We start from the raw sequence: 20,747 nt of genomic DNA, 5'->3' as shown, positions 1-20,747 counted from the left end.
ACCTTTTGCCACATTTCAGGCTTCAAACATAAAGATATGAAACTGTAATTTTTTGTGAAGAATCAACAACAAGTGGGACACAATCATGAAGTGGAATGAAATTTATTGGATATTTCAAACTTTTTTAACAAATAAAAAACTGAAAAATTGGGCGTGCAAAATTATTCAGCCCCTTTACTTTCAGTGCAGCAAACTCTCTCCAGAAGTTCAGTGAGGATCTCTGAATGATCCAATGTTGACCTAAATGACTAATGATGATAAATAGAATCCACCTGTGTGTAATCAAGTCTCCGTATAAATGCACCTGCACTGTGATAGTCTCAGAGGTCCGTTTAAAGCGCAGAGAGCATCATGAAGAACAAGGAACACACCAGGCAGGTCCGAGATACTGTTGTGGAGAAGTTTAAAGCCGGATTTGGATACAAAAAGATTTCCCAAGCTTTAAACATCCCAAGGAGCACTGTGCAAGCGATAATATTGAAATGGAAGGAGTATCAGACCACTGCAAATCTACCAAGACCTGGCCGTCCCTCTAAACTTTCAGCTCATACAAGGAGAAGACTGATCAGAGATGCAGCCAAGAGGCCCATGATCACTCTGGATGAACTGCAGAGATCTACAGCTGAGGTGGGAGACTCTGTCCATAGGACAACAATCAGTCGTATACTGCACAAATCTGGCCTTAATGGAAGAGTGGCAAGAAGAAAGCCATTTCTTAAAGATATCCATAAAAAGTGTCGTTTACAGTTTGCCACAAGCCACCTGGGAGACACACCAAACATGTGGAAGAAGGTGCTCTGGTCAGATGAAACCAAAATCGAACTTTTTGGCAACAATGCAAAACGTTATGTTTGGCGTAAAAGCAACACAGCTCATCACCCTGATCACACCATCCCCACTGTCAAACATGGCGGTGGCAGCATCATGGTTTGGGCCTGCTTTTCTTCAGCAGGGACAGGGAAGATGGTTAAAATTGATGGGAAGATGGATGGAGCCAAATACAAGACCATTCTGGAAGAAAACCTGATTGAGTCTGCAAAAGACCTGAGACTGGGACGGAGATTTGTCTTCCAACAAGACAATGATCCAAAACATAAAGCAAAATCTACAATGGAATGGTTCACAAATAAACATATCCAGGTGTTAGAATGGCCAAGTCAAAGTCCAGACCTGAATCCAATCGAGAATCTGTGGAAAGAACTGAAAACTGCTGTTCACAAATGCTCTCCATCCAACCTCACTGAGCTCGAGCTGTTTTGCAAGGAGGAATGGGCAAAAATTTCAGTCTCTCGATGTGCAAAACTGATAGAGACATACCCCAAGCGACTTACAGCTGTAATCACAGCAAAAGGTGGCGCTACAAAGTATTAACTTAAGGGGGCTGAATAATTTTGCACGCCCAATTTTTCAGTTTTTTATTTGTTAAAAAAGTTTGAAATATCCAATAAATTTTGTTCCACTTCATGATTGTGTCCCACTTGTTGTTGATTCTTCACAAAAAATTACAGTTTCATATCTTTATGTTTGAAGCCTGAAATGTGGCAAAAGGTCGCAAAGTTCAAGGGGGCCGAATACTTTCGCAAGGCACTGTATATATATATATATATATATATACAGACGTGCTCAAATTTGTTGGTACCCCTTCACAAAAAACGAAGAATGCACCATTTTCTCTGAAATAACTTGAAACTGACAAAAGTAATTGGCATCCACCATTGTTTATTCCATATTTAATAGAAATCAGACTTTGCTTTTGATTTTTTATACAACATAATATTGTAAATAAGAAAACAAATGAAAATGGCATGGACAAAAATGATGGGACCGCTAACCTAATATTTTGTTGCACAACCTTTAGAGGCAATCACTGCAATCAAACGTTTTCTGTAGCTCTCAATGAGACTTCTGCACCTGTTAACAGGTAGTTTGGCCCACTCTTCCTGAGCAAACTGCTCCAGGTGTCTCAGGTTTGATGGGTGCCTTCTCCAGACTGCAAGTTTCAGCTCTTTCCATAGATGTTCGATAGGATTCAGATCAGGACTCATAGAAGGCCACTTCAGAATAGTCCAATGTTTTGTTCTTATCCATTCTTGGGTGCTTTTAGCTGTGTGTTTTGGGTCATTATCCTGTTGGAGGACCCATTACCTGCGACTGAGACAGAGCTTTCTGACACTGGGCAGTACGTTTCGCTCCAGAATGCCTTGATAGTCTTGAGATTTCATTGTGCCCTGCACAGATTCAAGGCACCCTGTGCCAGGCGCAGCAAAGCAGCCCCAAAACATAACCGAGCCTCCTCCATGTTTCACTGTAGGTATGGTGTTCTTTTCTTTGAAAGCTTCATTTTTTCGTCTGTGAACATAGAGCTGATGTGACTTGCCAAAAAGCTCCAGTTTTGACTCATCTGTCCAAAGGACATTCTCCCAGAAGGATTGTGGCTTGTCAATATGCATTTTAGCAAATTCCAGTCTGGCTTTTTTATGTTTTTCTTTCAAAAGTGGAGTCCTCCTGGGTCTTCTTCCATGGAGCCCACTTTCGCTCAAAAAGCGACGGATGGCGTGATCAGAAACTGACGTACCTTCACCTTGGAGTTCAGCTTGTATCTCTTTGGCAGTTATCCTTGATTCTTTTTCTACCATTCGCACTATCCTTCTGTTCACTCAGGGGTCGATTTTCCTCTTGCGGCTGCGCCCAGGGAGGTTGGCTACAGTTCCATGGACCTTAAACTTCTTAATAATATTTGCAACTGTTGTCACAGGAACATCAAGCTGCTTGGAGATGGTCTTGTAGCCTTTACCTTTACCATGCTTGTCTATTATTTACTTTCTGATCTCCTCAGACAACTCTCTCCTTTGCTTTCTCTGGTCCATGTTCAGTGTGGTGCACACAATGATACCAAACAGCACAGTGACTACTTTTCTCCATTTAAATAGGCTGAATGACTGATTACAAGATTGGAGACATGTGTGATACTAATTAAAGAAACTAATTAGTTTGAAATATCACTATAATACAGTTATTTATTATCTTTTCTAAGGGGTACCAACAAATGTGTCCAGGCCATTTTAGAATATCTTTGTAGAATAAGCAATAATTCATCTCTTTTCACAGCTTCTTTGCTTTATTCTATGACATACCAAAGGCATGCAAGTATACTTGATAAAATAGCTTTTAATTTCATCACTTTTCAGGAGGAATGAAGCATTATTTCAATGAGCTGTAAGGGTACCAACAAATTTGAGCACGTCTGTATATATATATATATATATATATATATATATATATATATATATATATATATATATATATATATATACTGTACACACACACATATAATGCACTTGCCATTTCAATGAAAGTCCATACGCTGTGGAGCTTTTTAACACTGAAACATCGTTCTGCAGTTTCAACTCTAACAGGTCGCGTGGCCAAAAGCACCAGTAGGTTGAATACATCAGGATACAGAAGTCCCAGGTCGTGTTCTTTACAGACCTTCATGAGTTCTGGCAAAGGCATTGCATTGTCCGATTCCTGAGCGTTAAAATGGGCTCAATGTGGTGTACAAATAAATCGTACTGCTTTCAGGAACTCTGCATTGAAATTCTTGATTTGGCTTCACAAGTGCTTTCCCTTTAATATATTAACAGTTTTCAGTTTAGCATAAAATAGCATCATTTTAAAAAAGGTACTACTGCAGCTGGACTCAAACATTAAGGGGACACACACGGCAGTCCTTATGCACGTTATGGGGGGACCTGTGCAAACAGAGTACATGCGCATCCATAACTGCACGTTATGAGGAAATATGTTCAGTGACAGAAAGGGCAAACGCAATACACTGATAAGCAGAAATCAATATTTTGGAGATGATTATTGGAGGGGCCAGTGCCCCTGCTTGCCCCCCCCCCCCCCCCCCTTGTACACGCCCCTACCCCTACTGTACAGTACAGGTCACAGAAAAGCCAGTACAGACCACTGATAGGATGATTAAAACATCATTGTCATTTGAACAGTAAACAAGAACATTAACCGCTTTGGAGTATTTTTTTGTAAATGTTTTTTTTTTTCTTCCTAAGTGCAATGCACACAGGACGGCAAAGGAATAAAGAAAAGCCTATCTACAGAAAGAAGATACGTAGTTTGCATCACTAGCGTTGTGCGGTAGTTCATTTAAACAAGGTTTCTTTTTTTTCTCTCCGTACTTATGCATTGGCCTCTAAAAGAGGTGAATTTCACAGTGACCCCTCAATTTTCAGATTTCCGCGAAATTTTGATTTAGGTAGACCCCTAATTACATGGGTTTATTCAGCCAGGTTTAATATCTCTCAAGACTATATGCCAAAAGGAAATTTGATTAACACTACTTCTGGAAATAATGTGTACAGTCTGTTCTTGGCACTGTCATATTTAACCAAAATGCTGTAAATCCTATCGACCTGTGTGTCACCAATCCCATTTAATTTACACATCACAGCCCACCAGAAGTGGTAAGTGACATCCTGTACACTCTCCAATCATTTTAAAATGTTTGTAATTGTTTCCCACCCACCTCGTCTTTGTATTCCATTGTACATCGAGCAAAGTTGGCTAATAATACGTTGCGTCAGAAATGGATAGATGAATTTCCTCCACGAGATAACTGTTGCGGCGACCAGCACTGGCATTTACATTTACTGTATCGGAGGACGACCCAAGCTCCAGTACATTATTTGTCAGGAGGTTTTATAAAAAAAAAATTAAAAAAAAATCTTAAACGTACAAAAGACGCTGTTTATCTACAAAGCATTTGTAATCTGCATTTCTACATGTACTTGTACTTGTACTTGTACATATACACATAAAAATATGTTTCAAAATGCTGATGTGAAAAAATGTGTGGCAAGTGGTCTGTGGGAAAAATCCAAACACCAAGGTGGTCCCTGCATTGAAAAAGGTTGGGAACCACTGGGCTACAGTGTTTTAACCCCATCAAATAAAATAATTAAAATAAATAGCGACAAAAACAAAACATAAACATGTTTAGAAAATGTGTTTTCTAGCTTGTTTTAACAGTGAGGAATGCTGTTAATTTTGCTTACAGTTTGGAGGTATTGTTGTGGATGTCAACCTGACTGAACATTCAACAATAATCAGATTCTCTGATTACCATGAAGGCTCAGCTCCATTCTTAATTATTAATCACACCAAAGAAAAAACCTTGGAGTATCATCAGAGGTGAGATTTTAAAACACAGATATGTAGTCTTAAGCATTATTTAGGTAAACAATTTACCCAACAGTTAAAAATAACTATGCTCAACTGAATATACAATATACAGAAAAAAAGACATACAAGAATCACAGAATAGACGATCAAATAATATGCTTACATTTTGTGGGCACATTTATTTATGAATCTAACAGTATGGTTATGTGAAAGTGTAATGTGTATATTGAAGATACTACATGACAAATATGAAAACTGTAAAGCATGCACTTTTATATACACCCATGTCATTTAAAATGTCTGAGGTGGACAGTGACTTATATGAAAATTGTCCAATTGCGCTGATATGCATATGGTATATAGACGCTGCCAGTTTTCTGTAAAGGGCCCAAGAAGTCTCCAAATATCTGCATAACAGGACCTCAGAATTGTGTTATAGAATGGCTACATTATATTAGATTGCAGATTTTTCTATTCCATTTTATACAGGAAGTGTTAGTAAATCTGTAAGTCACTGCACTTTCCAACTCAAACCATTTGAAATGCAAACTTCATATTTGCAAAATAACATACGTCGCCAAATTAGCTTGACCTGTAATGTAATATGACTGCTGTCATATTACATTACAGTTTCTGGATTGTAGATCAAACCATTTGGTACAAATTTCTATTCTGTGTTTTTATTGGTCAAGTGTGATTATGATGGTCCAATACAAATCAACTGTTTGGCTGTGGAAATTACTGTTTTTGGAGACCAAACATTTTTCTATGATTATCTGTTTCTAAATACTGTAGAAAAAAAGCTAAATATGAAGTTTTAAAAATGGTATGGGTGCTTGGTGGCACAAATGGTTAATGCGTTGCATTGCATTGGGCATATGCTTTGTTTTTGCCCACAAAAACACAAATGTGATGTCTGCTTTGCAGCTATGCAAAGGAAAAAGATGAGCTACAGCCAAGTAAAGCAATGTACTACACATGGGTAGACCCAACTGGTTCAAGACTGTTAAGCTGGACATGTGGAAAACACACAGGGGAACTGAGCCCTGTACAGGTTTGCATTGTATTTTTTTTTTTTTTTTTTATAAAGCATTTCTCTGTCCTTTGGTTTTTGTATTTGTAGGCAGCAATTTTATATGATAATTTCTGCTGGAGCAGAAAAGTAATGGTATTACAGTTCCCTTTCAATTACGAAATATAACCATTACCGAATGGGATGTTCTCTGTGCAGCCAAATTACCTGAGCACTTATATCAAAGCTGCTCTTTTCAGTTTTAGTTAGTCTATTTATGTATATAATTTGTTTAAGCCTGGGTTCTGATTAGGTCCCCACCCTGGCCTTGTGTGTTGTTGTAAGTAGGTGGGTTCCCCGCCCCTTCCCTATATATTTTTTTAGCAAGTTTTAATTATTTTTCCTGTTCTCTTTCAGAATCCAGCGCACGCATACTCTGTCTCCCTGTACTAGACTTGCCTTTGCACACACAGTATCCTGGCTAGCTGTGTTTTTTTCCAGCCAGCTTCTCGTGCTGTAGAAGGACACTGCCAGTGTTAAGGGCCTTTAGCTATACTGAGCTGCTGATTTGGAAGAAGCCATTTTCACCAGGATTTATTCTTTAGAGTACTTTGCAGTTGTGTCTGCCTTTTGCGTCACTGCCAACGAAGGCTACTGTATTATTTCTAGTTAGCAGGCGATTTGCAGCCCCTGAATTTAAATTAACAGTGCATGCCACTTTTTTTGGTATCTCAGTACCGGGGTTGGTACCGTTGACCAGGTTCGGTGCCGAGGTTGGTACCAGTGACTAATTTCGGTGCCTTATCCGGTACCACTGACCCCCTTCGGTACCAGGGCACTCCTACAGTACCAGAGCTGATACCAGTGACCTGATTCGGTACGAAAGCCGTTACCAGGTACCGGGCTCGATACCAGTGACTTGGTTTGGTACTGGGGTCTGTACCAGTTACTCCGCTCTGTACCAGAGCCGGTACTGGTGACCTAATTCAGCACCAAAACCGGTAACAGGTCCAGGGCCAACCTGGATTATTGGCGATCATGCATCACAGACACCTGGGTGCTTACCACCATCAAGGCTGGCTACTCGCTGCAGTTCCGGTTTGACCTCCTATTCAGGGCGTGATCGTAACAATGGTCATGAACCCTCAAGACACTATTTTAGTGTCTCAGGAGGTGTCAGCCCTGCTGCAGAAACCGTCCATTTCAATTGTTCACCCTCTCAATGTGCCAAAATGGGATGGTGGCCTCAGACCTATCCTCAAACATCTCAATCTGTACTTGAGGGGAGGGGGGAACAATGGTTCAAGATGTTGACAATGCAGTCAGTCAGGTCAGGCGACTGGTTCACTACGTTCGACCTCAAGGACGCCTGCTTTCACATCCCTGTGAGACCCGGCCACAGGTTCACCTTTCAAGGGACTGCGTACGAGTTCCGTGTGCTGCCGTTTGGCCTCTTTCTAGCTCCTCGCACTTTCTCAAAGTGCATGGATGCTATACTATCTCCTCTGAGACTGAAAGGCATCAGAGTTCTCGATTTACCTGGACGACTGGCTGATATGTGCTGAGTCACCAGCCACCTCCAATGGCTAGGCCTCATGGTGAACCATTCGAAAAGCTGGCTGATGCCCTCTCAAAGGGTTGTCTGTCGTGACGTAAGCCTCGATTCCGTGATAATGATTGCCACTCTGTCGGACAACAGAATCCAGAGGCTAACTGCCTGCTTGGAGCTTTTTCAGCCCAACACGTCGGTGAAGGTATTGACCTTCTAGAGGCTTCTGGGCCTGATGGTGGCAGCAGCATCTCAGATCCTCCCCTTAGGGTTCTTACATATGCACCCTCTCCAAGCCTGTCACTGTGTGCAGGCTCTCTTGTGGTGGAAACAACTAGCTCATCTGTGCTTGGGCACAGCTCTGGGCAGTGTCACGAGGAGAGATGCAGTGACCACATACGCTTCCAATCTAAGTTGGGGCACTGTCTAGAATGGCCTGGGGGTGCAGGGCATGTGGGAACTCCCAGAAAGAGTCTCGACAAATGTTTTGGAGCTGCAGGCAGTTTATCTGGCCCAGCAGCATTTTTCCCAGGAGATACAAAGGAGACACGTGTTGATCCGCATGGACAACACCACAGTGGTGGCTTACATCAACCCCCAGGGTGGTCTTCGATCTCCCAGTCTCAATCGTGGTGCCCGGAAGCTTTTGCTATGGGCTCGCGAACCCCTGCTTTCGGTGAGAGCAGTTCATCTGCCAGGGGTGAGGTTCGGAGTTTGGAGTAGCAATTTCACCCGGAGGTTGTGAACCTCATCTGGGAGAAGTTCAGATGCGCAGAGATAGACCTATTGGCGACCTAGGAGTCCACCTATTGTCCCCACTGGTATTCCCTGCTGGAGGGTGGTCACCCGTTTGGCATAGACGTATTATGCTAACCGCACTCATGGTTGGCGGCAATCCGAGCAATTGTTTGTTTGCTTCAGGTCTAAGTTCCACGAACAAGCTCTGACTAAACAGGTGGATTGTAGACATGGTCAGGATTGCATGCAATCTAGCCAACCTGCCCCCACTGGAGAACGTCACTGGTCACTCCACAAGAGGCCTTGCAATCTCTTGGGCGTTATTCCAGACATTTGCAATGCTGCAGTATGGGCCATGCTTCATACGTTTACCAGATTCTACTGTCCTGAATATCATAGATCAGCAGAACCCTGGTTTTGGGACCAGTGTTAAGGGCAGCCACTCACTCACTTTTAACTCATTTCTACATTGTGTTCCACTTCAAGTCCTGGGGTACTTGGCTATGCACCTTCATTTGACTTCTGGTGTTTGAATGCAAAGGTTATTCAGTTTAACCTTGCAGCATATATACTGCATGAAGACCCTGCCTCACTGTGCTGTGGACCATATGCCATGGACTTTCAATTGGTCTTTCTGCCAGCATACTTAAAGCAGTTTTTATTTTCCTTTGTAGCACAGGCTTGGGTATTGTATCCCATGCGGTAATGGTTACGTTTTGTACTTGAGAGGGAATGTTAGGTTATTTATCATAACACTGGTTCCCTGAAAAATAAATGTAACCATTACCCTTCAAGGTCGCTGCGTTCACTCCAGCGCAGCAGGCATGAATAGAAAATGGTGCAGATCCCTATGCAAAAGCCGTCGATATCTCCTGGAGGCGGAGTCAAGACCTGATGCAGACAGGGCTTTTTAAAGGAGCAGCTTTGATATAAGTGATCGGGTAATTCGGGCTACAGGGTGCAGTAAAGAGAGCATCCCATTTGGTAATGGTTGCATTTCTTTTTAAGGGAACCAGGGTTATGATAATAACAGAACATTCAGTGGCTTTTACACTTTTCATGTTTTTGTGTGTTATGTTTTATCTGCATTTTTTAAAACCTTTTTAGGATAAATTCCTGGAGATCAATAGTGATGATCCAAAGTTATACTTGGCATCATTTTACGAAGGCCTTCAGAGGGTTGCATTGTTTACTGAAGATGAGAGCGTGTACAAACTTTTGCGTGACAGTGAAAAGGCAGAGCTTGCAGAACAAGAAATTACACTGTCTTTGCAGAATATGGGAATCTCACTGGTTAATAATTGTTCCAATCAAGAAGTGTCCTTCATTGGAATAACAAGGTATGTTTATTGTTTGTTTGTTGCTTTTTAAACTCATGGTAATATAAAGAGAAGAAATTCCAGCCAATCTAGGGGGAGTGGGGGTTTTTTTTGTATATGTTACTAAAATGATCGGCTCGTGCTAAACCCCTCTTATTGTAGTTACTTGGATATTTTTCTAAATCATTTAAGTAATCGGTTCTAGGCCTAAAGACTGGGGAGAGCAATTACAGATACTATACTAACTGTAGTTAGCAAGATCCTGATTGCTAAGGAACCTGTTCATTGTAGTTAACTTCTTAACAAGGTAGGTCTAATAACCAGGAGAAGTAGAATTCCTTACACCCACGGTATGTTGGTACTGGCACCAAAATTGTGGATTCAGATATACTTTGTTTTAAACACACGTACACACCCCTGTCAGTGATGTTTACGGTATATGTTTCTGTAGATATGGCTTTCATAATAAGGTCATGTGACTAGGTTTCTGTATGATGTAATCACCAGCTATGATTCTTTGTGATCTCTGATTGTTGGTATCTGTCCATGTTAAGGAAAATGTTAACGATACATACTTTTATATATATATTGCTTTCACTTTATTACCATTACTTATTTTTTTATGTTTACAAAACATTAGATTAGAGTTGCCATTATTTTCTTCAGCCTTTTTTTTATATCTATATATCATTTTTCTATAAAACAGTTCTGACATTATATGGGAAGCCAAACCAAAGCGCAAGTCTCGATGGAAACCAATGCATGTCAATCAGACAGATTTGTTGGAGTCAGCCTTTCAAGAATATATTGATTCTGGTCCTGTGGATAACCTAATTGTGAATCTTGACTCAAACTTTCAGGTCAGTTTTGAATTTACACATAATTGCATGCAATTCTTTGTAATTAATCTGTGCAAATTCTGTAAGTCTTTTTGGTTTTTATCTGAAGGTGTGTCTGACACCTACTGGCACTTATATGAAAATGTTGCTCCCCCATGAAACTGCAATCAGGAGAAATTTCTTACCAGCTGTAAAAGTGGAATACAGCATCTCGGCACGTCAGAAATCATATAGGGTACAGATCTACAGGATACAGGTACAGAACATCAGGTCTACACCATTTTGTAACTGGAATATCAGTACCTTTATAAAGAAAAAAATGCTTTGTTTATTGTGGCAAACAAAAGATACTGCAAGTGCTATTTTACACCCCAAGTGTCCTTGAGAAAATGCAGTTACAAAACACTGAATAAAGGTATGACATGAAAACCTAAATTATTTTACATGTTCTGTTATATATATATATATATATAAATAGCCTAGCATGTTTTGTTTCATACCTTGTTTTCCATTCCCCAAGCATTTTGATTGGTAATCAGAAGCTTAACGTTTCTCAATTAACCTGTGACTTCCTAGATACAAAACCAGCTTCCTGGAGCCATCTTTCCCTTTGTGTTTTATCCTATAAAACCTCCAAAGTCTGTCACAATGGATTCAGGTTAGTAAATGTTTCACCTACTTCACTTCTAATTGAATTACAGTCTTGCATATGTGTTTTCTGACTGAACATCTTAATGTTAACAGTCCATACTATAGGTCCATGTTATCTTGTTGTACTCCTTAGTGACAAATAGTTTTTGATTTATTATTAACACTTATCAGTGGCAAGTTAAATCATACTTGTTGCTGCTTTAGGATATATCGTGTAAGAATGGTCACAACATTCAAAAACCCTTCATAGTGCACTAGTCATAAATTTACTACAGAAGTATTTAATTACTTTAATGCTTCATACATCAGAATACAAATACATTTTTCAAGCACTATTGGGGAAAATGAATTGCAGTGTTGTGACAGTAATTAACTTTTGACCAATAAATTTAGTGTCAAGAAAAAAAATGTTTATTTTGTTTGACCGTTGCCAAAATATGTTCATCATAACGGGATGTCTTTAACTTGTGTGAGGGGAGGTGGTAGGTAGGGAGGTGCTTTTGGTACATTTTTATGAATGTCTAAGTGCTATGCAGGTGTCGGCATTTAAACGTTTATACCATAACTACATACAGACACACTCATTATATTACATTATTATGTATACCGACAGCCCTGGCTAGTATTTTCTAAGCAAATAACGTTTTAACATCGTAAAGACTTCACTACAAAGAAAACACGTACACACCAAAGTATATATTGAAATTAGGGCTTTATTGATTAGCATAATTTATGGAAATTTGTTGATTTAACCAGTAGATTCATCGGTATATTCACATTTTTAATAAAGGTAATGATATTATAGCGGCTGTCCTGCATGTAATACTAAAAATAGAATAAAAAAATAAATAAAAAAGCCTAATAGGAATATGGTCTTTTTAAAAGCATGTTTATTATTATTTGTATTTTAGTAAATGTCTCTCTTTGTATTTGTACTGCACTATTGAGATGTACCTGTTCTTGCCCTGTGGGCACAAAGTGAATAAACTAAACTAAACTAAACCTTTATATTTATATATATATTTATATATATATATATATATATATATATATATATATATGGGTTGCAGTAGTATATAGAGGGAGTCTGAGAGAAAAAATGACACCAAAGTTTGGTGCTTCTTTCATTTGTTTGGTGTGCAAGGTAATCAAACATGCAAACTTCAGGTGTGAAAAAGTTATTGCCCCCCTAGTTAACTCAACCCAATTAAAGGGATAATTAGTGTCAACTGTTTGACTACTTTGGTTAACAACCAGGCTTGATTTAGGCCAGCCCTGCCCAATATAAATCTGACTAACTTTGGCCCTTACCATTAGAGTGAAGTTGTCAGCACACAGGTTCTAGAGACCCATCATGCCACGAACAAAAGAAATTCCTGAAGACCTCTGGAAAAAAGTTGTTGATGCCTATAAGTCTGGAAAGGGTTACAAAGCCATTTCTAAGGCACTGGGGCTCCACCGAACCACAGTCAGAGCCATATTGTCCAAATGGAGAAAGTTTGGGACAGTAGTGAATCTTCCCAGGAGTGGCCGTCCTGCCAAAATCTCTCCAAGAGAATTCCTCCACGGCGCTGTGAGAGACTAAACAATAACTACAGGAAGTATTTGGTTGCATTTATTGCTGCTAAAAGTGGCGTAACCAGTTATTGAGTCTAAGGGGGCAATTACTTTTTCACATGGGGGCATTGGGTGTTGCATAACTTTCTTTAAAAAATAAATGAAATGTATCAAATTGTTGTGTTATTTGTTCACTCAGGGTCCCTTTTATCTAATATTAGGTTTTGGTTGAAGATCTGATAACATTCAGTGTCAAAAATATGCAAAAATGCAGGGGGCAAATACTTTGTCACTGCACTATATATATGTATATATATATATATATATATATATATATATATATATATATATATATATATATACAGTATAGATATTGTGACGTAGTACCTTCCTTTTTAGATATTTGTAGGTTGCTACAGTCACAAAAACCTTCTTTATAACGCTTGAGTCAATGTTATGTTTTAATGCACGGTTGCGCAATCTTTATGTACAATAAACAAACAAAATCAACAAAATAAACCTGACTCCACCAAGGAGTCCTAAACTTTACACTTGGTTAGACCAACTGGTCCACCAAACTTCCCTACCTAATAAGGGACAAGCTAAGCTTGTTTACCCAACCAAAACCACTGCATTTTAGTTTACCTTCTTTCTTCACCACTCTTCTCTCCTTACTTCACCTTACACCCCAACACAGAGTACACAAACTTTTGGCCTTTTTATCCCGCCAACTGATAATTTGCAGCTGACCGGCATTTATCAATTACCTGATTAACCCACACTAATAGTCAGGCCTCTGACTTAACTTTTTCCTTTCCAAAGATGGAGTGCATTATCCTTCCGCCCAGGGTCCTAAAGCCCTCACATTCCTCTTTGAGACACTCCATCGGAATAGATAGATAGATAGTGAGTGATGGAGTGTATATATGTTACACTCATAGTTAGGATTTGGTCAGTGACCGACAGAAATAACCATTTCGTGATTTGAGCATTGACAAATTATCAGAGAACGAAATGAAAGATTATTTGAGCAAATAAGAGCGAAACGCAAAAGAGACAGCTTCTTCGGTCTTTGAGTAAAGTGATATAATCAAATATTGAAATGTAAAATACCAAACAAGCAAAGAATGAAACACAAAAGAAGCTTAAAAAACAGTGATTAGACAAACATGGATTGACATTTGATTTTGCAGTTTAAATACTGTGTATACAGTAGTCTTATAATATGAATAAAACAATACATTTTTAATTGTTATTTTTTTTCTTCAGACTATTTTCTAAATAACAAGACAAGAACATTACGAACATTATTTTAAACTCGCTTGAAGTTTAATGTTTGGGGTCACTATCCTCCTAAATTGCTTAACACAACCCCCTTGCAAATGAGGCCACAGTCTCAATGGGTTAACTTCCTGCATAAATAATAAATACATAAATAGTGAATCAATAGCGTGTATCTTATAAATATAATGTACTGCTTTTATGTTCATTCAATAAAAAATAAAATAAATTGTATTAAAACCTTTGTATTTCACTTGATGCCTATTTTTAACTTCCCGCAATTGATTGCTAATCACAGCTTGAGCAGAATCTTTAAAATCTGTTTGGGAACTGTGTATTTGCTCAAAGCACATTTCGCAATGTGAGCATATTTTTTTTTGCTCAAAGACTAAAGAAGCTGTCTCTTATTTTGCATTTCGCTCTTTGCCTGTTTGATATTTTCCATTTCGAACACCAAAATAACCTTTCATTTCGTTCTTTTGATAATTTGTCAGTACTCAAGTCGCGGAATGGTTATTTTTGTCAGTCATTGACTGAATCCTGACTATGAGAGTAACCTTCCTGTCAAGCACGTGTTGTCACTACTTGGCTGTGATTGGTTAATACACTGACTGTACCATTCAGCATTTGATAAAAATCGCTCTGGATTTGATTTGAGCAGCAGCACCGCTCAGCGATATTATATCGCACTGGTCTGTGTAGCACCATCCAGTAACATTAGCAGCGATATTGCCGGTAAAATGCTGCCTGATAGCCGACGGCACCGCGCCGTGTGTGTGTCCTGGCCTTAAGAGTAAGGGCACCTGCTGCAGCTCCTGGCATTGTCAGGCATTACTGTACTTTGAAATTGGGAGCTTGTTGGGACCAATTCAGCAGAATTAAAGAGAAGCAATTATCTTTCAAATTGTTGTTAACCTTCAGTAAACTAATTTGCCTACTACATTTTCTAAACAACCTGCATTGGCTGTGTTTTATACAGAACCTAAACCGCTGGCTGATGTTAGCATTGTGACCAGGTCTGCAGGACATTCAGACATATCCCGTATCAAGTAAGTTATTGGGTTCTACAGTTTTAATGTACAAGACCAATATGGCTGCCATATTTATATGTGAATTTTGCTGAAAAGAGACAGATACTACACTGAGGAGTTATCTGGATGTTTGGTACATGGCTGTATTCTTAGATTTTCCATTAAAAAGTATTCCTTCACTGCCACGTTGTTTAATAACTGTCTATATCAATATTACAGAGCACACTTTGGCATTCTTTATTTTAGTTGGTCTCAGCTGTAGCCTATGATTCTCGCAATAAAGTTCCATTACAGGTGTATAAACATTTCCTTGTTTTACTGCCACAAAATCTCACATTAGTTTTGTATTGTTATGCGGTCTAAATTGAAACCACTAAACTCAGAAATGTAAATGTAATTTACAAGGTTGCCCAGAGGAACTAAGACATACAGTATATTTATTTGTGAATGAAATAGGAAGTTGGTTGCCTGCTGTAGCCTCAGACTGTTTAAAATTAGTTTGGGGCTGATCTTTCTTGGGTTGTCTTGAATTTTTTACTTTTTGAGAGTTATTACTTGAAAATAAATAAATACAAGTGTTAAACACATTTTCATTTACTAGGTACTTTATGGTTCTAATTCAAGAGATGGGCTTAAAGTTGGACCTGGGATTCTTGTATGCCTTGTCTGAGCTCTTTACACAAGACAATGCTGATGAAGCTTCAACTGAACAAATGGTACAGTAGGAACAAAAGCTAGATGTAAAAGTTAAATACTTTTAGTCATGTAATTTGGTAATATGATCTAATGTGATGTTGTATATAGTGTGTGTGTGTGATTCTATTTCTGTGTACTGTAACTAACAATTATGTCATTTTTTTTTTATGACGTCTTTATGCTTAATATCAGCAACATTTAATATACCGGTAATTGTATTACTCAGATTGAACTTTTTAAAAAGGATATTGAATGCCTTAAGATGGAGCTGAACACTGTATCTGCCACCGATACCTCAGCAATTAGTCTTTATGAATATTTCCACATCTCTCCCATCAAGGTAAGTTATTGCTTTTTTTTGTTTGTTTTGTTCTTTTTGATACTGTGTGAGTCCATATTACCAGAGCATCTGTTATTAATACATTAGGACACATGTAATATTTTTTTTTTCTAATTACCAACTCTTGCTGGTTAGTAGTTCACCAGCAGTTGATGACATTTTGGGCTATAAAATGCCTCTAGTGTCTACCTGTAATTAATTATACATATCCCTGGCTTAATGGATTTTCTTCAAATATTAGAAATTTGAGTGATTCTGCTTGATATCCAAGAATATTGATTATCTTTGTGTATCCAATCAAAGATTGCAAATAGTTGATTGCAGATAAGTGGACAAAGAGCCTCTAACCCTTCACAATTGTGATATTTTAGCACATGACACCACCCTGACATACCGTAAAGCATTTATAAAACTGCCTTTATAATCATATGTTATAAACCGATTAGTTAGGTATTTACACTGAGAGAGAGGCTAGTCCCAACCAAAGTAATTGGTAAAGGCAAGTAGGAACTTGAGAAAAAAAAATGCATAGAAAATGTGGCCTTAAAACTGGATTAATGACTGTTTCTCCAGGCTCAGTCAATGTTTTGGTTGCTCATTTTCTTATTAATTGCACAGACCACTCACTTTTAGACAGTGGGGACTATTTAATTGATCTAAATAGTGCCCGATCTAATTTCCGCAATTGGTTGAATCGTTAAAAGGGGACTTGGTGGAAACCAACATCCCTAATAGTGTGTGTGGATCTCTTTCGTGTATTTTTGTGCTTGAAAATGGGTTAAATGCCAGGCATGGTCTTATTTTAATATTTACACAGTGGTTAGATTTAGTTGCACCACTGTTTAGATCAATTGATTGACACAATTGCATCTTCATATTTGAATATAATCATTTTGTTTTTATCATAAGTATTATTATTTTGTAACAGATTTATAAAAGAATGCATTTATTTAAAGTTCTAATAACCTAGTGTTATGACCTGACTTGGATAATCATTACTGTAAGTGTGTATAATGACATACATTTTCATATGGGTAACTGCAGCTTTAATATTATCTTTTTCTTTGTAGCTGCATTTAAGTTTATCACTAAGTACTGGAGGGGAAGATGGAAATAAGGAAAAAAGACAGACAGAAGTCATTCCTGTTCAGTCCCTGAACCTACTGCTCATGAGTATCGGTGCCACTCTAACAGATGCACAAGATGTAGTGTTTAAGTATGAAATTGTATACCTATTTCTGTCCTGTTCCTTCATCCTTTCTAGTTATTTTATGCTATACTAACACTTAATGGTCATTTAATACACATAACACATGGTAAAATATCCTCACATGTAATATTACTTACACTACCCATCACATATTTACTACAAGGATTTGTCGGTGCAAACCACATTTTGGTTGCCCTGCCACACTGTCTAGCCATGATCCCTACAGCATTTTTTCCCCACATAAAACAAATAATTTTACACCAATTTCAAATTGAAACATATATATTTTTCTTTACATTGCAACATGTTGCTTTTATTGCTTTATCAATAGGAGTGCTGTTTTATATAAATGCAGGGTTCTCCCCAGGAATTCTATACAGCCAGACGACAGAACATTATAGCTGGGAGCAATTTTAACGAAAAAATAAACTTATCTTACCATAAATATATAATACGACAAAGAATTTGAATAATGTGTTGTCTTGCGTTGACGATATCTGGTTGCGTTTTTTTATGTTCTACATTTTTTTTCATTACTGTTTTTTATTATGGTAAATTACCATGCTTATTTAGGCACTCTACGATTTGACTGGGGAAAGATAAGTTGGGTTATTGGAATTCACAAAAAAAAGATAACCTTTTCACTTCCTTTTAGCTTAATTATTGAGCTTATTGCTTCATTTAAATTGTTTTCTTTATGTTAAGTTTTCAGGACAATTTGTTAATGCACATCTATTTTGGTTTGTCTCTGTTCTACATTTTTTGAATGCAACTGTTCATGTTAACCATTTTTTACACAACAGTACTCACACACGTTTGGTCACCATCATAACTGATGCATGAAACCGGAGTGTAATAATCCAGCACCTCTGCACTTAAGCATTTGTATGTCAGCTGCCAAGTGTTCAGCTGATATCCCATCACGCCTTTCTTCTTAAAGGCGTACAGCCTCAATATATAAACCCCCAATATCTCTCACAAGCACCTGGGTACTTATTGTTACGATATCACAACAAAAGGAAGACGCTTTTTTTTTTTGGTGCATTTGTATATCACCTTACAGTACAATAATACGACAAAAAATTGACTGAATGATAATACCAGAAAATAATCGTAATATTTTTTTAATAAAGTAGTCGGTGCAAATATAGTATTAGGCAGTGGATCACGCCGATCGTCGGCTTATTTTGACCCCCTGCATTCATTGACACTATTTTTGCTTTGAAAATAGTTTATTTTTTTAACAGTTATTTTTAACATTTTAGCCTATCGAAGTGCTTAACACAGAAACCCGCCCTTCAACTCTCTGATTGGTTAAATGTTGTGTCAAGACATAACACAGCTGTCATGTGGTTCCAAGATTTTTTTTTTTCACCCAGCAATGCACAACTGATCTAGTCGGCTAAAAGTGAAATCAATCCTTATTGTTATTTTTAATGGACATTTTCATTGCCTGCGTGCAGTACCTTCCAGTGTTGTTTGTACCGATGTGGTACCGACTACTACCGCGTCGTCTCCTGTTCGTTCTAGGAGCCTGTCCACGTTCTCAGTGATGTGCGTGACAAAGGCTCCTGGAAGGCAGCACACTGTTGTAAGGGGGTCCAGACTGCACACTGAACTTGCTGTGTTTCTCAATATGGAGTTCCCAACAACCATGACCTCACTTTTTTTTTGCTGCCTGGCCAGCACCATTTATGGGGTTCTGGATGTTGTTCCTTTCTTTCTCTTTATGATGGTGTTGATCATCTAAATTTTGAAGTGAGTCAAATTTGTTTGACTTTTTGATTTCTGGTGGTTGTGTTTGACTATGTGTTTCTTTTCTCCCTGTCTCTGCCTATCTGAACCCAGCTGTTTCGACCCTCTTCTATCTCCCTGGTGGCTTTCTGTCTGTTAGGGGTGCAAACTTCCATGAATTTCAGGTGTGCCAGCTCCTCAAACTCCTGTTGCTCTGTCATTTTGTGTAGCTTCATTTCTAGCATACTTACATGTTGAAGCAAGACCTGGATCTTGCAGCACTTTTAGTTTCTGCAGCTGTCAACCTGCTTTCAAACTGCTTCTAAACTGCTCTTCACTTTTCCACAAAGCACTTCTCCCACGCTGCTGCCTCTGTTTGGACTGCCTTGCTTTTGTGTCTGTGCCTGTGCGTGCTTTGTTAGCACCGCCCTGTTGTCTCAAATGGCGCCGAGTTTGAATGTGAAAGTAATCAGCTGGCCTGGGTTTCAGCTTGTTATCAGAAAAAGACATGCAGCTTTTTTATACTGCTCTGCACTTTTCCACGAAGCACTTCTCCCACATTGGCACTCTCCATGCTGCTGCTGTTTGGACTGCCTTGCTTTTGTGGTCCAACATGGTCCTTTACAGACTAGTTGTAAGATGTATATTAACATGATATAAACATTCATGATCAACTATTTTGATAAAAAAGCAGACATTTACGATATACATGTACTGTATACCAACAATAAATCACATTTATTTATTTGATGTATTTATTGTATTTATTTTACAGACTTGCTTTCTTCGAGTTGACCTACCAGTTCTGTACAACTCAGCAACTTCAGTGGGAGGTCATCAGACATTACTCAAAACAGGTTGGTAGAATTAGTTGCACTACAAAATTAATACAAGGTTGTCTGCTCAGGTTATTAAAATGTACACTAATTATTTGTTTTTAGGCCATCAAACAAATGTATGTCCTTGTTCTTGGACTGGATGTCTTGGGCAACCCATTTGGATTAATCAGAGGCTTGTCTGAAGGATTTGAAGCTTTCTTCTATGAACCCTATAAGGTTAGTTTCTTCTTTCATTAAAAAATTTAAATAAAAAAATACTAAAGGTCACCAAAATGGCAAATGTAGCATTTAAGTTGTTTGAACAGTTTACAATCGGTTGTTATTTAAGCATTTCTATAACCTTTTGTCTGCTATAGGGCACTCTGATGTGAAGGAATGTCCATGCTGTTAATTGCATGTTTATATTTGGGAAAATATCACACAATGAAAGAAATTTAATTCTACAATTAGTGTTTTAAACAAAAAGATTGACTCCATATTGTATTCTAATCTAACTAATATATAATTGTGTTTTCTTTGTCAGGGAGCCATTCAGGGACCAGAGGAGTTTGCAGAAGGAATGGCACTTGGTGTTAAAGCTCTGGTTGGAGGTGCTGTTGGTAAGTGTTGTTGGAAATTCAAGTACCCTTTGTTTTAAAGGTCAATAGGGAAATTGCACAGCTAACTGATCAGTTTCTTTCAGTCTTAATTGAACTGCAATAAAGTATTGGCAATGATGATGGGCTATAATTGATCTGTGTTTTAATTTG

At 38.3% G+C, this 20,747-nt stretch overlaps 1 protein-coding gene across 2 annotated transcripts in view; it reads left to right on the top strand.

Moving 5' to 3' along the window:
- Positions 1–20,747, top strand: part of LOC117409447 (intermembrane lipid transfer protein VPS13A-like) — a 144,028-nt gene that overhangs the window by 80,368 nt on the left and 42,913 nt on the right. Inside the window, exons 52-64 of one of the 2 annotated variants that reach the window (XR_009308152.1) lie at positions 5,078–5,211; positions 6,130–6,256; positions 9,609–9,841; positions 10,527–10,680; positions 10,769–10,915; positions 11,236–11,317; positions 15,128–15,197; positions 15,781–15,895; positions 16,102–16,215; positions 17,286–17,431; positions 19,274–19,344; positions 19,935–20,016; positions 20,101–20,140. Coding sequence is in view for 1 of the 2 variants with exons in the window: in XM_034905427.2 (XP_034761318.2) it covers positions 5,078–5,211; positions 6,130–6,256; positions 9,609–9,841; positions 10,527–10,680; positions 10,769–10,915; positions 11,236–11,317; positions 15,128–15,197; positions 15,781–15,895; positions 16,102–16,215; positions 17,286–17,431; positions 19,935–20,016; positions 20,101–20,214; positions 20,522–20,597 (1,594 nt within the window). In the remaining variant the exon portion in view is untranslated. Of the gene's footprint in view, positions 1–5,077; positions 5,212–6,129; positions 6,257–9,608; positions 9,842–10,526; positions 10,681–10,768; positions 10,916–11,235; positions 11,318–15,127; positions 15,198–15,780; positions 15,896–16,101; positions 16,216–17,285; positions 17,432–19,273; positions 19,345–19,934; positions 20,017–20,100; positions 20,215–20,521; positions 20,598–20,747 lie in introns of those variants that run through there. The other variant, XM_034905427.2, reaches the window with a different exon arrangement.

This window comes from Acipenser ruthenus, chromosome 2 (assembly GCF_902713425.1).
Source record: "Acipenser ruthenus chromosome 2, fAciRut3.2 maternal haplotype, whole genome shotgun sequence".
NCBI classification, from domain to species: domain Eukaryota; kingdom Metazoa; phylum Chordata; class Actinopteri; order Acipenseriformes; family Acipenseridae; genus Acipenser; species Acipenser ruthenus.
Note: the sequence above shows the minus strand (reverse complement) of the source record. Positions and strands in the feature narration are given on the sequence as shown.